Consider the following 16,087-nt stretch of genomic DNA (forward strand, 5'->3'; position numbering starts at 1 on the left):
CGCGGACCCCCGCGCCCGGGTCGCGCCTCGGGAGGCGCCCGGCTGCCGGGCCCCTAGGAAGGATGGCGACGGCAGTAGCGCAGCCAGCCCGTTCCGCGCGCTTCTTTTGTGCCCGCCTTGGTGCCAGCGTGTTTACACGGGCCGGGTGATGCTGATCCCGATCCCAGCAGCCCTTGGAGGACGCGGGCGCGGCGGCCCCGGGTCGCCGGCCCAGCGCACGGCGTGGGACCCGCGCGGGGACTGGCCCTGCCCTGGCACGCGCGTCCTGTGACCTTGGGGGTAGCGGCTGCAGGTTTTTGAGCCGCGTTCCTCGACTTCGAGTGATGCCAGGTCGGCCGACCTTTTTGTTGTGGATGTGTAATGAGATGATGCGGGAGGAGGCTCTGCACTGGGTCGGCCCCAAGGCGCCGGAAATGTTAACTGCCATTGTCATCCCGGTGTTATTGTTGCCGCAGCTGTCCCCATTTCCTAGATGGGAAATGGCATTCGCCTGGCCACGCCAAGCCAAGGTCACTCCGCGAGCGAGCGAGTGCATGGTGCGTGCCTGCCGGGTGCCCGTTTGAACGCGGCCGGTCGCCAGGCCCCTCTGACTACTAAACCATGGTGCTTTTCCTGCTTTCCAAGGCTGCCTTGTTTCGGATTCGTGTCAGCCTTGCCTTCGAGTCTGTTGAGCTGAGGGGGTGTTTCTCTCCTTCTAGGTGGCCTTCCCTTATGAAACACTACAGCCCCACCGACTACGTCAATTGGTTGGAGGAGTATAAAGTTCGGCAGAAAGCTGGGTTAGAAGCCCGGAAGATTGTAGCCTCATTCTCAAAGCGGTTCTTTTCGGAGCACGTAAGGATCTGTTAATGTCGCTCGAAGCTTTTGCCTGGATTCGGTGTATGTGTCTGTGGGCATTAGCTCATCCAACTCTCTGCTGTCTCCCGTTTCAGTGCGCTCACAATCCCTTACTCACTCAGATGGCTGCGGGACGCATTGTGTCCTTTCCTCCTCTCCAACAACATGAAGCCATTTGTCCCTGCCAGCTTGACTTTTCTAAAGCCAGAGAGAGTGGGGGGAGGGGGAGAGAGAGACCCACAGCACAATGTAGAGGGAATCCAGATCAACATTCTTTCTCTCCAAGTGGGTTAAACCTGGTTTGTTTGGGTTTTTTTGTTGTTGTTGTTTGTTTTGCAAGCTCCATGTGATTTGCCAGGTCATCAGTGATTGAACATTACAAATTTCACCCAGTTGTTTTCCCCAGAAGGGTTGATGGAATTAATATGGTTCTCTCTGGCTTTGCAGGTTCCAACCAGTAGTGAACTGCATTATTTGTTAAGGTAACAGAGGAGTGAAAGCTACCTGTAAATCAGAGTTATTATTCCCTCAACTAAATTGTCTTGCATTCATTATCCCCAAACAGTTCTAAGTTGCTGAAATGCATGGTTGTTTGTTTGTTTTCCTTCCATAAAGTATTTCAGAGAAGTTTCTGTATCCTTAATTCTTAGGTCCTGGTCCTTAACTTTTTGTAACTGGAAAACCGTCTACACTAATATTTTAAATTCATCTTCAACTTGTTTCTGATGGGAAGGGCATAAGTCTAGAAATAGAACCAACCTGATTTATTTTACTCTCCTGATTAGTAATGAAGATTAATTCTAGTTTTCTAATTTTGATTACTGTTAGTTAATGGAGTGCATACATTTAAAATGTTTTCAAAAGCTTTTCAGGTTTTGAAAGGGGAAATTTGAACTTTGGACAGATTGAACCTATCTCCTGGCGGAGAATAGAATTAGATACTCCCTAATGTAATTCGTTTCTAGAAATAAATGTTTGTTAACGTAAGAACAAAATGTTCTGTTCTGGATAAGTCATACCCTGTCTAAAACCACTCATAATCACAAATTTTCAATGCCAGTTTAATGTGTTTACAAATTCAGATTTTGGTGCTAGACATGTACGACCTGCTTGGGTCAGGGCTGCTAGTTTGCGACCTCTCCTAGTCCAGCTGGTTTTGTATAAATTTTCAACAGCCTGTGCTGCCTTGGCCTAATAATGATGAATTGGTGTGTTTTTTCCTTAGCTGGCCTCCGTCTTTCCCTGTACTACAGGTTAATTGTAAGGCTTTCAGGCACCTGAACATAGCAGGAGTGTACTTAGATTGACCTGTGGGTGGGTGATAACTTTGCCTCAGACACTGGTATTCCTATGTCTCAGCATTCTACAGGTTAACATGAAATTTCCTGTTTACTTTCAAATCTGAGGGTATCTAAAGCTTCACTGGTGCCATAACCTCAATCAACAGAGGAGAAAGCATGCCTGGTCCCGTAAGTGAGTTACCCAAAGCACTAGACAGAGCTCTCCCGCATCTCCTCGTCATTGAGTACCTTATAGACTGAGTGAAATAAATACTGTGAATCAGCAAATCTTGTATTTCTAGTTCTTATTTCATAGTTATCTTTCTGCATATGAGAACTTCGAATTACCAGTTTCAGAAATTTCAGTCCGAGGAAATACAATTTACAACTAACAACAAGATCTAAACAAACTATTGTTACTTTGCATGTTGCTTTCCATCTGTGGTGGGTGGTCAGGATTGTTTTGTACACTGATCACCACCTCTGTGGAAACAAGCATCCTTGCAACTTGGATCTGTGTGTGGGAGTGACAGTGACCTTCTTAACTATTGAAGCCATTTGTATGTGTCTTCTTCATAGGTTCCTTGTAATGGTTTTAGTGACATTGAGAATCTTGAAGGACCAGAGATATTTTTTGAGGATGAACTGGTGTGTATCCTAAATATGGAAGGAAGGTAAGTCATAGTTTTAGCTGGGGTTATTTTCCATTTGTTAATTTGAATAATACCCCCCAGAATTAATTGCTGTAATTTAGGTGGGGCTAAACCCTGGGACATGTGTTTCTAAAGACTTCATGTCTTGCATAGTTATAATTTCGAAACCTGATGTGTATATAAAGTGCACTGACAACAATTGATACTTCAAGAAACCTTGCAAGAATCCTTTTGCACAGGAAAAAGAATCAGTATATTATGGTGCTACTGTGGGTCAAATATGCTTTATGTCACTTAGGTAATACAAATTACTCTTTGTCACCTTTCCATCCTCCCCACCAAATTTACCTGTCAAGAAGTGAACTTTTTTCCCCATAGTTCCATAGGTGAGTCTTAATTTAATAATGGTTTTTTACAGTTTCTGAAGTTTGGTAAGAAATAATCTTACTTTGATGATAAATATTGCAAATTTTGCTTGAGCCTTTCTTTTATATCTCCTGATCAGGAAGAAACTGTTATCTTTTGGTGGTGGTTTAACATTTTTTATACCTTATATTTCTTGTGTGAAGATTAGTTTCCAGTTTAGCTGAACCTTCCAGCCTAACTTACCTATGAAAAAGATTTCCTCCTCTAAACATTTGTAGATGCTTTTACTAGTGATGTTAAACACTCTAGATAATTTTACTAGTGATGTTAGATAAAAATGCAAGTTGGAGTCTTTAAAGAGAGATTGTTATGAAATACCTCACAGACAAGTTGTAAGATATTCTTGTTTTAAGAAGGTTAGGAGAGGGAAATATCTGTCAGTGGAACAACTGTAGGAGAGAGGTAAGATGTTTCTCTATTCTAAGCCTTGGATGAGTTCAGATGCAGAGGTCATTTTTCCGTTTCTATTTTGGTTTATCTATAAATGAATTGAAGTATGATCTAAGAGTCAGTATTGTGCAGTCTTAAAAATAACAGCTGACCTGTCATTTACATATATAGACATATACTTTTAACTATAAATGCAGTGTCACATATACTGAGTTTATTGGCTTTGATTTGTTTTTTTTTTGCAGATATTTTATTTATGCTTTTTCTCCCTTCCCTGCCCCCACCCCAGTAATTACTGATATATATTCTTCCATGATAATATGCACTGATAGTGTATGATGATGGAGGAGGATCATTATTTCACAAAACTTTGATCATAAAATAGGTACTTTTCTGTATCTTTTTCCATACTCAACCATTGTCAACATTACTTTATAGGAATCTGTCCTAATCAATCATAAAAAGTCAGATTCATTGTTGTCACTGGTTACATATTGTTTCATAGTATATTTCATAATTTATCCATCCCCCATTGCTGTGTAACCAGTTTTTTGTCTACTCTTACTCTGTTACTGTGGAAGCTAATGGTTCTTTTTTTTTTTTTTAATTAAAAAAATTTAATTTAGTATTGTTCAAAGGGTAATGTTTCTAGTGGTTTCATTTCTTGGTTATAGCTCCAAGGAATGGGTTTCCTAGGTTAGATGATAGAATGTTACTCAGAAACATAAAAATAAGAGATAGCATGACCTGGTATTGAAAGACTTATGGTCATAAAAATAATCAGTTTTTCTAAAATTCATAAATGTAGTGCTACTCCAGTCAGGGTAGAAAGACTTTTAGGAAAGAAGACTTTTTGTGAATGTTTTAATTGGGTAATATAGCTATAAAATATATACAGCTGGCTTAATTTCAGGAAGAGCTGAAAGAAAACAATTTTAAAGAAATTGTAATGGGAAATTTGCATCATTGAATGAAAGAACATTATAAAGCTACTAATAATCAACACATATTTTCAAATAAAAGTGAATGAATACATCAGAAGCAAAGGATAATTCAGAAACATTTGCCAGCCACAGAAAATAATGTATTTAAACTTGGGATAAAAATGAATTATTTAGTGAATGATATTAGATGTAACTAAATATCCATCTGAAAGAAAAACTTGCATTACATACAAAAGTTAAGTTCCAAAAGTATCACAATGAAACCTCTCAAGAAAATAGGAGACTTTATGTACAGTCTAGGAGGCTAATAATGCAGAAGCATAAAAAAATATGGACAAAATGATTTTGCAATTAAAAATAAACTTCTTATGACCAAAGAAACCGGAAACAAAGGCAAAAGAATTCTTAAATTTCTGAGAAGATACTGTAACTGTACAAAGATTAGGAAAATAACATTCACAGAAAAACAGCTCCAAGTAACTGAAAAATCATGTAAATATACTTTTAACACTATTCAATGCCATGTTAAATAACAATGAAATATTGTTCCCCATTTATCAGGTAAAAAAGACTGAATATGCACAGCCAATAAGTATGTTTTATAGTCATTTTAGAAATAAATGTCATGCATATGTTAGCTCTTGGCTTGAGATTTGTATTTTGAGCCTAAACTACAGTTGCTTTTAAGTAAAAAGGAATATCCTCACTTCTCTGAGTATTTTGGGGTGCTAATTTTCCTAGCACAACCCTGTTTGTATTCATTTCTGACAAATACTTGTTTCTGGGTGTGGAAAACATCAAAAGAAGGGTAGTTCCATGAAAGCTAAATATCAGTCTCTCAATATGTGAAAAAAGGTTTGCCTATAGGGTGTTCTAATGGTCTTTTCAAAGGGTACACCAGTCAATAAAGATTTGAAATGATAAATTGGAAGGATATAGACCATCCTTAAGAAAATTGACCAAATCATACAGCTGAAGAGGTGTGAACCTCTTTATCCCTAAATCATTTAGTGTTGTAAATCAATGGTAACTTGGTAAAAATATAAAATTTTTAACTGGAAATAAGTTGAAATAAGGGGTTAAAAAAGAAACTTGATCTGGAAGGACCAGCACCGAAATATATTTCACTAAAACAACTGAACTTCAAAGACTGAAAAGTCATTTGGGCATCCAAAGGGGGGGAAAAAATGAAGTCACTGAAAAGAGAAAGACAATCAGAGTATCATCAGACTTTTCAATAGTAATGCTCCATGCTAGTGGAAAAGAGTAATATATTTAAGAAACTCAAGGATCAAAAATATCAACCAAGGATTTTTTTATATTCAACCACACTGATTTCCAAATATAATGACTGAGTATAAAATCATCCCCTTGGAAGAACTCCGACTTCTGAGCCTTGACTGAGAAATAAGCTAGAAAATGAGCTCCAAATAGCCAAACTAGTTGGAGGCACTGACAGAAGAATTAGTGGTGATCAGTAAGTACATACTTATTTGCAGGATTGAATCCAGATGACAATAGAATAGAAAATGTTCTATGAGATGGCTAAAAGCCCTGACTGTGTAAATAATATATGTTATTTTAAAAAGTAAGCAGAGAATGGGGGGAGAACATAAGCAAAATAATAGCTGTTATTAGTAATCATCAAAGTAATGACAAATATTGGTCTTGTTACTCTGAGACTGGTATGAGAGAGAGAGATGGAATAAAGCAACTGAGTAATTACATAACTGGGAAAGTACAATTCTCCTGGAAGAAAAGAGATGAAGACATAACGTAGAAGGTAAAAACTCTGTAGTTCTAAGTTTGAATTAGGTATGTCAATACAAACTCAGGATGTTTATTTAATTATATGTAGGGAGGTGTGTGTGTTTGTATATATGAACTGGATTCTATCTTTGTTTACTGGAAAGGTCTAGAAACAAGAACCAACCTAGTAGAAATCATCTCTAGTATCCAGATTATGATCTTGATGTACCATTTGCCCTCAAAAGAAGCAGAGTTTTGGGAGCAGTGACTGATACTATGTCCTGTGCAGGGAATGTATAGGGTGAGCCTGGAGCATCATGAAAGTCTAGAATCAGATAACAAGAAAAGTAGCAATATTTCCAGAAGTATTCAGGTGATGTGAAGAGGCTTTCATTGGCCAAAATTGGAACATCAGTGTGGATAACTAGAATGAAGTATATCAACTATGTTTAAGTGAATTTATGATGATACTTAACAGTTTATTGTTCACCTTTAGAGGATAGTAAAGACCACATTATTTTGAAAAATAATTGCTTTTTTTTATTTTTTTAAGATTTATTTATTTATGCATACAGAACTGGGGTACAGGCCAGAGGTGCAGGGGCGGCAAGAGGATTCACCAGAGACAGAGTGGGGAGCAGAACAGGCAGATCGACGAAGTACACTGCTCAGAGGAGCAGCAGGCGGTCTGCCACGCCATGTGGTCACCTCCAGGGCTGGCGGGGTTTGAACTCATATGGAAGTGGCTTTACCTTCTTAGTGCTGTGCTTTAACCCGCTGCGCCGCCAGGAAGGGCCTATTTTGAAAAATAATTAAAAAAAAAAAAAAAACAGACATAACCATTTACTCTGCCTTTCTTATATACTATACATTGGGAAACCAAATAGTAGATAATGAGACTATATAGACGTATTCCAGTTAGTAAGTGAGGAAAGGCTGATTGAATTAAAATATCACCTACTCAATAAACTCTAAGGAATTAATGATGTGGGTATTTAGTTAATGGCTTCTAATATAATAAAAATAATAGATTTGATATCCTGATGGAAAAACTCTACCACTTATGACAGTGTTGTCAAGTTGATGAAATCTGAGTCTGATCAAGTTTTGACATCCAATTTACAGGAAATTTAGAAGACAAGAACATCCGATACTATACTCTAACAAATTTTACACTATATGGAAGCAAGCTACATATTCCAGAATATGGGAAACTAGACCAAACAGCTAAGTTTCTTTAACAAATCAAATGCAAGAGGGAAAATAAGACAGAAGGGTGTCCTATCGGTTAATAAACCTGAAGACATCAAAGCAGACTAATGGAGAGTGGTTTATGTGGGGGGAAATCCAAAAAAAAAAACAAGGTGGCAAAGGTCATACAGATGTGGATTGTGATATTGTTGAGAGGGGAAGGGAGGACCCTTGGGCTTCTGGGAATTCTACACCGTTCTGTTTAATAACCTGAGTGGTAGATACAGGTGTTTGCTTTTAATGGCTCATCAAGCTTAAACTACTTTGTTTTATGTGAGTTTCTAGGTTGGTATATTTTACAACTCAGAGGTTAAAAAGTTGGTAAAGTAGGCCTACCTCTGCTGATTTTCACTGGCTACTTGAAGATTGGAGTCTTTTGTTTTTAATGAAGTCCTATACTCTTCCTAATGTCCCTGACCCTTGTGTATATTTGCAAGATCTGGTGATCAATTTTATTAACTCAGTATTTATTGAGTATCTCCTGAATGCTAGATACTAGGCACTGGGAGTAAATACCAAAACAACCAAAAACTCTGCCTTTATGGAGCTTATACTAGTGGGGGAGAGAGGTGTTAAAGTAAGAGATTTATATTAGAGAGTGAGAACTGCTATAGAGAAATACTAACCAGTTAGAGGGTAAGGCAGAGGCGGGGTGGTAGGGTGATGGCGTCGTGGGGTGGGGAGGAGTTTTAAATAGGGTGGTATGGGAGAAGAATTTACTTAAAGGGACTTTTGACTCAAAACCTAAAAGGAGATTACAGATTACAGATCTGCAGGGAAAGAATGTTCCCGTATGAGAGCACTGAGTGCTGAGGCCTAGGTGAGCACCAGCCAGTCATGATGAAGGAGCAGTGGGGAAGCCAGTGAGGCTGTGACTGCAGTGGGGCAGGGGTGGGGAGGGGGATCGAAGAATTGAGGTCAGAGAAGTCTTGGGGCAAGAGTTTTAAGGACCTTGTAGGTCCTCGTTTGAACTTGGGCTTTTACTCTGAGTTAGGCAGAAGAGCACTGGAGCACTTGGGGTGTAGGATTGTGCCAAGGCCATGTTAGCAAGTCCCCAGGCTGCTGGACGCGTGGCAGGGTTTGCAGCAGGACGCTTGGGGATGTCGCTGTTAGAAGATGATGGTATAGATGATGCAGTGAGAGAGTTCACAGTTCCGATACATTTTGAAGATAGAACTGACAGCATTGGCAGATGACTCGAATGTGGCTTATGAGAAAAAGCAAGGGAACAAGGCTGACCAACTCCAAGGTCTTTGGCTTAAGTGAAGTGATAGAGTTGGCCTTTATCTCAGATGGGAGTAACTCTAGGAAGAATTAATTCCAAAGAAGGATGAGGAGTTGCAGTTGGATACATAGGTCTGGAGTTCAAGGGAGAAGTTTGTTCTGAAAAAATGGGGATTGTCAGAGACTGGAAGAGATTACTGTGGCAGTGAAAGTAGAAAGAAAAGTAGCAACCAAGGCCTGAGTTCCTGTGGTAACTGCCAGTGGGGCCATAAAGGATGCCAAAGGCCTCACTCTTCCCATCTGCTGAGACACAGCTCCCTACCTTTTCAGGTTTCTCTTTTATTTCCTTGTAGTAACTTTCAAGCCAAATAGAGCTGTTTCTTCAGTTTCAGCTTAACTAACTTAGTCTTCTGTGACAAATGTGAAATCCTAAATTGGTTTGCTTCTATGGAAATAAGGAGTTTATGGTTATGAACCTGCAGTATTTTTCTTGTTAAGCAGAGTGTTTACATGGTAATAAGTATGAAGTAAAAGATAGATAATTGAATGTTTTAATGTTTTAATTCTTATTGATTTACTGTTTTTATTTTTTCCAGAAAAGCTTTGACCTGGAAATACTATGCAAAAAAGATTCTTTACTATCTGCGACAACAGAAAATTTTAAATAATCTTAAGGCTTTTCTTCAGCAGCCTGATGACTATGAATCATATCTGGAAGGTGAGACTTAAACAACAGTATTTTAGAGGGGAGCTCAGGCCATCCTTAACAACAGTGGTGGAAATTGCGCCTGATGGAGAAGTTGGGGAAGTCAACAGTGCTGCTGGGCTCCTGGAGGTTGGGTTGTACGGATTGACTAGTTGTTAAAACTTAAATTTAGAGCCAAGATTTCTCAAAATCTTTAGCTGTTAGCAGAAAGGGCCATATTTTCTAAAGATTTACCATCCATTCAAAGACTGATATTTAAACTAATAAGGTTCATTCTCTGTTTATTACAAGCTTTGAAGAGTCATTTCCAAATTAGAAGTCCATTTTTCCAGTTTTGTGTCCATGAGCCATGGAGCACATCCCTTGACCTTGCTCAGTGAGGACCAAGTGTTCCCAGCGAGCCTGCTCATCCGTCATGAGACGCGAAGAGAGGGAGGCCGAGTAGATGGGCAAGATGAAGGGGACAGTTCTTGTTTCTAAGTTGAATAAGAACAAAATGTAACTTTTTTAAAACGATTTTAAATTCCCAGCATATTACGCAAACTTCTGTTAATTATGATTATGACATACAGATAGGACTGTCAGTTATTTTTATTCACTGCTCCCAGTGATTTACCCAATTCATTGATTTCCTCCCCGTGTTTCTCGTAGTCATGCCTCCATTCTGTGACCACCTCTCCCAGCTACAGTCTTCGACATAACACTTGCTGTGGTCAGCATCACCCTGTCTTATCTTCAAGTCAACCAATATACTTGTGCCGGCCTTTTCATTATTGCAGTGTGGCCAACTGATTTCCATTTTCAGTTACCGCTCTGCCACTCTTCAGAACCTCCATAGCCCAGCTTTACCCCGCCAACTCCACCCTTCCCATAGTACCTTCAAAATGTCCACCTTACTCCAGGCAGGCTGTTATCCTCACTGGAACCTTTCAGATAATACCTTCCTTCACGCCCTCATTCTTAGTGTCTTGTTTCCTTAGAATTCTGTCAATCCTACTTTCCCTTCAAGAGTTCAGTTCAGGTGTGGCTTCCATTAAAATTCTCAGGCTGTTGTAACACCTGCAGACTTTGATGGCCTCAGCAGTATTGTAGCCTTATGCTTCATCGTTCTGTCTGTGTGGACCACGAGCTTTTCAACTAGTCACTGAGTTCTGGCCACCTGTTACCATTTCTGTTCCTGAACTGAACTCTGAAGGGAAAGTAGGAGTGACAAAATTCCAAGGAAACAAGATACTAAGAATGAGGGTGTGAAGGCAGGTGTTATCTGAAGGGTTCCAGTGAGGATAATAGCCTGGCTGGAGCAAGGTGGACAGTACCTACTGCAGATTCGCGTTCATTATATTAAAGTCAGACCGTCCAAAAGGAAATGAAAAATCTGTTTTAAAAACAGTTCACTCATGTACAACACCCTCACCATCCTGGAATTTTCTCAGTGTTTATTGGAGGAAAGATCGGAGCTCCTCCTATCTTTTGTTAATAATTTGATAAGCTTTATTTTCTGTAGCCAATTTCTGAAAAATAATACTTCTTTTTTCTCTTCCAAATATAAAGTTAGTCTGATAATTTTCAATCAACCTCTCTCAATGCTGTAAGCGTTGGAAACTATTGAATGTTTTTACATTGTTGAATAAATGGAACTTGGTTCCAGGGTTTTGACCTTTGGTGATGACTAGATTAATCTGACGCCACTGATGAAGATGGAATGAACTTTAGAGAGTGCAGCCAAAATTCCTTTATCCTGCAGGAGAGAAACTCCGGCTGAAGGAGCCCAGGAGCCAGACCCTGGCTCTTCGCAGAACTGGGGATCCAGGTCTCTCGATCCCAGTTCTGCTGTCCTCAGTTTTTGTGTTATAGATCAAGCTCCTGAGCTGGTTTGACACTTCCTGACTTAAAAAACCTCCAACTTCCCAAGTCAAAATGTCCTATGCCTGAACGATCCAGGCAGCCTTTTGGTCTCTGGTTAAGAAATTACCTAAAGCAAAGAAGAACAGTTATTTTCAAGAGACACTGTCTCCAGGGTGCCTTATACAGCTCTTCAGATGCAGGCTCGTTGAGAGTAACCATTTCTCTGATTTGAAAGTACAGTTATCTCCAAAGTCCATTTACTGGTTCACCTTTGAGAAGTGTGCTTTCTTGAAATGGCATATTTGTGCTTGAGGGCATGCAGCTATTCTTTTTAAGTAAAGGAACATCTTAAGCTACTAAGTTTTTGGAGTTGTTAGGTTTTGAGTTACATGAGAGTTGGGGTGAGAGGTATTGTGAAAAGAGTTTTCTTTTATAACACTTATTTCTCTTCTTAATGCAATATTGGAATATGCCTTGTGTCAGAGTTTTCTGAGTCCATGACCTTTCAGAGAGGTTTGTTATACTAGAAATAATAATATAATGAGATGTATTCTCTTTTGTTGTAAAATTGTGTATTGCACCTTCTCAGTCTAGTAGCAGGAAGGCCTGACATGCAAGATAGAAAGCTAATCTGGAGGCTGGAATAAAGCACTGCGTTCCCATGTATCTGGGAAAGGACTGCTTTAAGGGTAAATGTAAAAATTTATTAAGGAATTCACATTTGTTTTTAGGTGCGGTATATATTGACCAATACTGCAATCCTCTCTCCGACATCAGCCTCAAGGACATCCAGGCCCAGATTGACAGCATCGTGGAGCTGGTTTGCAAAACCCTCCGGGGCATAAACAGTCGCCACCCCAGCTTGGCCTTCAAGGCAGGTGTGGAAATGCTTTGAATTCAACTATGTTCATAAAATGAATCTGGAGGAATTAGTTAACATGAGAAATTCTGCAGTGTTCCCACTATGACACACACACACACAATTACTGACATAACATGTTCGCTGGGAAAATGTAAAAGACTTGAAATTTGGACTTTCTTCTCCAGCCCGGATTGGTAAACCTGAGAGATACTGGTGTGACAGAACCAGTGTCTGTGCATTATGGGTTATGTATGACACTGGTCACAGACTTCTTTGTGCTTGTGTCCTCAGAGTAGATCTCTGTGTTTCAGGTGAGTCCTCCATGATAATGGAAATAGAACTCCAGAGCCAGGTGCTGGATGCCATGAATTATGTCCTCTATGACCAGCTGAAATTCAAGGGCAATCGAATGGACTATTACAATGCCCTAAACTTATACATGCATCAGGTAAGTGTGACTACATTAAAACAAATACATACTTACATACATGCACACATCTTAAACTCATCTCTTGTAGATTATAAATCTTTTTTAGGACAAGAACAGTGTCTTTTTCATCTCAGTCCCTGGTGAAATTCATTTTTGCCGCTGTTATCAGGATATTTCAGTGGGTTTTATCTATTTCATTATAGTGTATGCTCTATATACAAGTCCTTGAGATGAATTCCTGGCTATCAGTATGTATTTCTGGGACTTAGTTTTGCCTGTTTGTGTCTAGTGAACAGTAAGTCGTGAAACTCATCAGGCCTCTGTTCACTTTGGCCTCTAGGAAGGCCAAAGGAGCTGTGGCCGGTGGCCTCGCTGGCACTTGGTTTTTGTTCCCCCTTGCACATGTCTGTCTGTTGCCCTCTAGCCGACTGGTGTTTTCTTTTGTCATCTTACCCACTTTCCTTGAAATGGCCTTAGTTCTCTCTAAAGGAGGAGGTAGAAGTCATGGGTGAATAGAGTGGCTGTGTTGGCCAAGCATTTTTACGCTCTGCATTTTAGGCTCTGCGGGCTGTCTCTCTCCTCTGGCTCAGTTCTTTTCGCTGTAGTGTCAAAGAGCACAGACAATACAGAAGGAAATGAGTGTGGCTGTCAGTAAAGCTACTCATGTGAGCATAGAAATGCAAATCCATGTCATTTCCATGTGTCAGAAAATGGTAAACAGGTGCTGGATGAGGTGTAGTCGAGGGATGTTTTTGCCGGCCTCTGATCTAAACGAAGAATTTATTTTTCCACTTCACGCCTCAAAACCTAACATCAAGCTATACACAGTAGTTATACACAGTAGCTATACACAGTAGCTATGTAGTAAGTGTGAAAGAAATGAGATGGTGTGGTTCACCTGTGTGAAGCTAAAGGACTTTTCTCCTCTAGGTGTTGACCCGCAGAACAGGAATCCCAATCAGCATGTCTTTGCTCTACTTGACAATTGCCCGGCAGCTGGGGGTCCCCTTGGAACCAGTCAACTTCCCAAGTCACTTCCTGTTGAGATGGTGCCAAGGCGCAGAAGGGTGAGCCGTGTATGCCATGTGATTGTCCTGAGGTTAACGAGAGAGTGAGGGTAGTGATGGCATTGTCTTTTTTTTCCTGACTGTATCAGTGAGGCTATTTCAGTTGTGATAACTCTGCTGCAATTATACAAGACATTATCAGGGAGACCGGGAAAAGGACACTCTGGGTCTTTATGTCCTATCTTAACAACTACTTGATTACCTCAAAGTAAGTCTAATTGATTGGGGCTAGGACTTCAAGATCTTATTTGCTTCTTAAAGTCCTTTTGTTCCAAAGCATATCAGATCAAAGAGTCTGTAAAGCAACTCTTAGGTTGTAGTCTTCCATAAAAACCTCCCTCCCTTGATGGCACATGGGTGACTTGGTGATGGGAAACCCATGGGGATTACAATTGAGATGAAAAAAAAAAAGTACAAAATGATGTAAAAATAAACTATTATATTATAAAAAAGAAAAACTCCCTCCCTTCCCCACAAAAGGGGGTGGAGAGGACAAGGCAGCCAAGCTGTTCGTGGGCAAAGTGAATATTTGAGTTTTTGTTATCAGTGGTGCCCCTTCCAGGCAAGGTTACTAAAGTGTATTTTGTAGACAAGGCTCTGAGTTCTGCTTTGTTCCTTTTAAACCAGGTGTTTTATTGACCATAACCCCTTTTCAGCTAATTGAAAGAAGTAGTTCATCAACTAGGTAGCAGTAGCATCTCGCCAAATCGGCCCTTAAGGGGGCAAAGAAGCCATGTCATTAAATTCTATTCTTTGAAACTACCTCCTGTGACAGCTGTGGAAGTGGGCATTTTAATAGAAATGACTTATATTTTGAAGTCGAACAGTGCCTCCTTCTGAGCCTCAATTTCTTCCTTTGCAATGGGGCTAAAGATTTTCATAAAATGTTTTGGAGGCTTAACAGAGATGATCCAGTTTTACACACCTCGTAAAATTTCTGATGCATATGTAGAAAAACATGTACTTAATACTTCTACCTCCCAGTTTAAGAAGGAAAACAGGGCTCTCGCTGGTGGCGCAGATGGTTAAAGCACGGCATTGTGAAGCTCTCAGAAGCCACTGCAGCATGAGTTCAATCCCCAACCAGGGAGCTGACCCACATGGTGTGGCAGACCTCTCCTGACCCGCCCCGCCCACCTAATCCCCTCACCACTGCTTCAGTCCATCTGCCTGTTCTACTACCCACTCTCTCTCTGGTGAATCCTCTCACCCACCATGCCTCTGGCTTATACCCCAGTTCTATAAGCATAAATAAGTAAATCTTTAAAAAATAAGAAGGCCCTCCCTGGTGGCGCAGCGGGCTAAAGCACTGCACTGAGAAGCTAAAGCCACCTCCGCATGAGTTCGATTCCCGCCTGCCCTGGAGGTGACCACATGGTGTGGCAGACCTCTCCTGACCCACCCGCTGCTCCCCTCAGCAGTGTGCTTCGTCGATCTGCCTGTTCTGCTCCCCACTCTGTCTCTGGTGAATCCTCTCACCCTCCGCATCTCTGGCCTGTACCCCAGTTCTGTACAAATAAATAAATATTTAAAATAAAATAAAATAAAATAAGAAAACATACATAGTTGAGCCTACAGTGTATTCTTCCTTATCCCTCTCTCCTTTCTTCTCTAGACATGACTACTGGTTAATTTGAAAGTATTTGTTGTTTCCATGAAAATTTTTATAGTTTATAACAAAGGTATTATTCTTTAAATAATGATAGTCTTCTCTTGTTTTCCAAATATGATCTGTGCCTAAAAATATATTAGACAGTTTGAGTTTAGGATAAGCAGGCATTCATTTTCCATTTAAATGGGAAAAGTCATTTTTCAGGTCCTTCCCTCTCACTAAATAACCCAAGGTGAACAGGATCACATTTACTTTTTAGGCTAAGGTGACCATACACTACCATGCAAATGAACAGTGAAGCAGTTGGTTAGCTCCCTGATATCTGACAAAAGCAAACGTTGAGACCCAGTGAGAGCTTGCCCTCAGGGAGATAATGGGAAAGACTCGGCTCCTTAACCAGCCACCTCCATGTCTCACCTTAGGTCCTTGGTCTCGCTGTGCCTACCCCAAGCCCACACTTACCTCTTCATTGTAACTTTATAATAGCCCTAATACCTGGCCGGTTGGCTAGGGGTGTTCTGGAGCTCTTCAAAATTGCTTTCGCTGCTAGCCTTTTGTTCTCCTTAACTTCAGAGTAAGTTCATCAGACTCCATCAAAACCCGGTATGATATTGGCTGGAACCAGCTTGATTGGAATCATAGATTTAATGTGAGGAAAACTGCCAGTGTTTCACTATGTGTCGTCCTATCTGTAAATAGATCTCCCTATACATCTAGGTCTTCTCAAATGTCCTTAAGAAGACATTCAGGTTTCTTCATTGAACTCTTTATTTTAAAGTTTTGTTAGATTTATTACTAGGTACCTCAAATT

The 16,087-nt window shown here is 40.3% G+C and overlaps 1 protein-coding gene across 4 annotated transcripts in view; it reads left to right on the plus strand.

Moving 5' to 3' along the window:
- FBXO21 (F-box protein 21) overlaps positions 1-16,087 on the plus strand; it is a 37,462-nt gene that overhangs the window by 459 nt on the left and 20,916 nt on the right. For 2 of the 4 annotated variants that reach the window (XM_004691006.2, XM_004691007.2), the window contains exons 2-7: positions 695-834; positions 2,697-2,791; positions 9,351-9,472; positions 12,037-12,183; positions 12,479-12,615; positions 13,528-13,664. In XM_004691006.2, coding sequence (XP_004691063.1) covers positions 695-834; positions 2,697-2,791; positions 9,351-9,472; positions 12,037-12,183; positions 12,479-12,615; positions 13,528-13,664 — 778 coding nt within the window. Of the gene's footprint in view, positions 1-281; positions 331-694; positions 835-2,696; positions 2,792-9,350; positions 9,473-12,036; positions 12,184-12,478; positions 12,616-13,527; positions 13,665-16,087 lie in introns of those variants that run through there. The other 2 variants (XM_012731091.1, XM_012731092.1) reach the window with 2 other exon arrangements.

Source organism: Condylura cristata, unplaced genomic scaffold (genome assembly GCF_000260355.1).
Source record: "Condylura cristata isolate star-nosed mole 26May11 unplaced genomic scaffold, ConCri1.0 scaffold00029, whole genome shotgun sequence".
Classification (NCBI taxonomy): domain Eukaryota; kingdom Metazoa; phylum Chordata; class Mammalia; order Eulipotyphla; family Talpidae; genus Condylura; species Condylura cristata.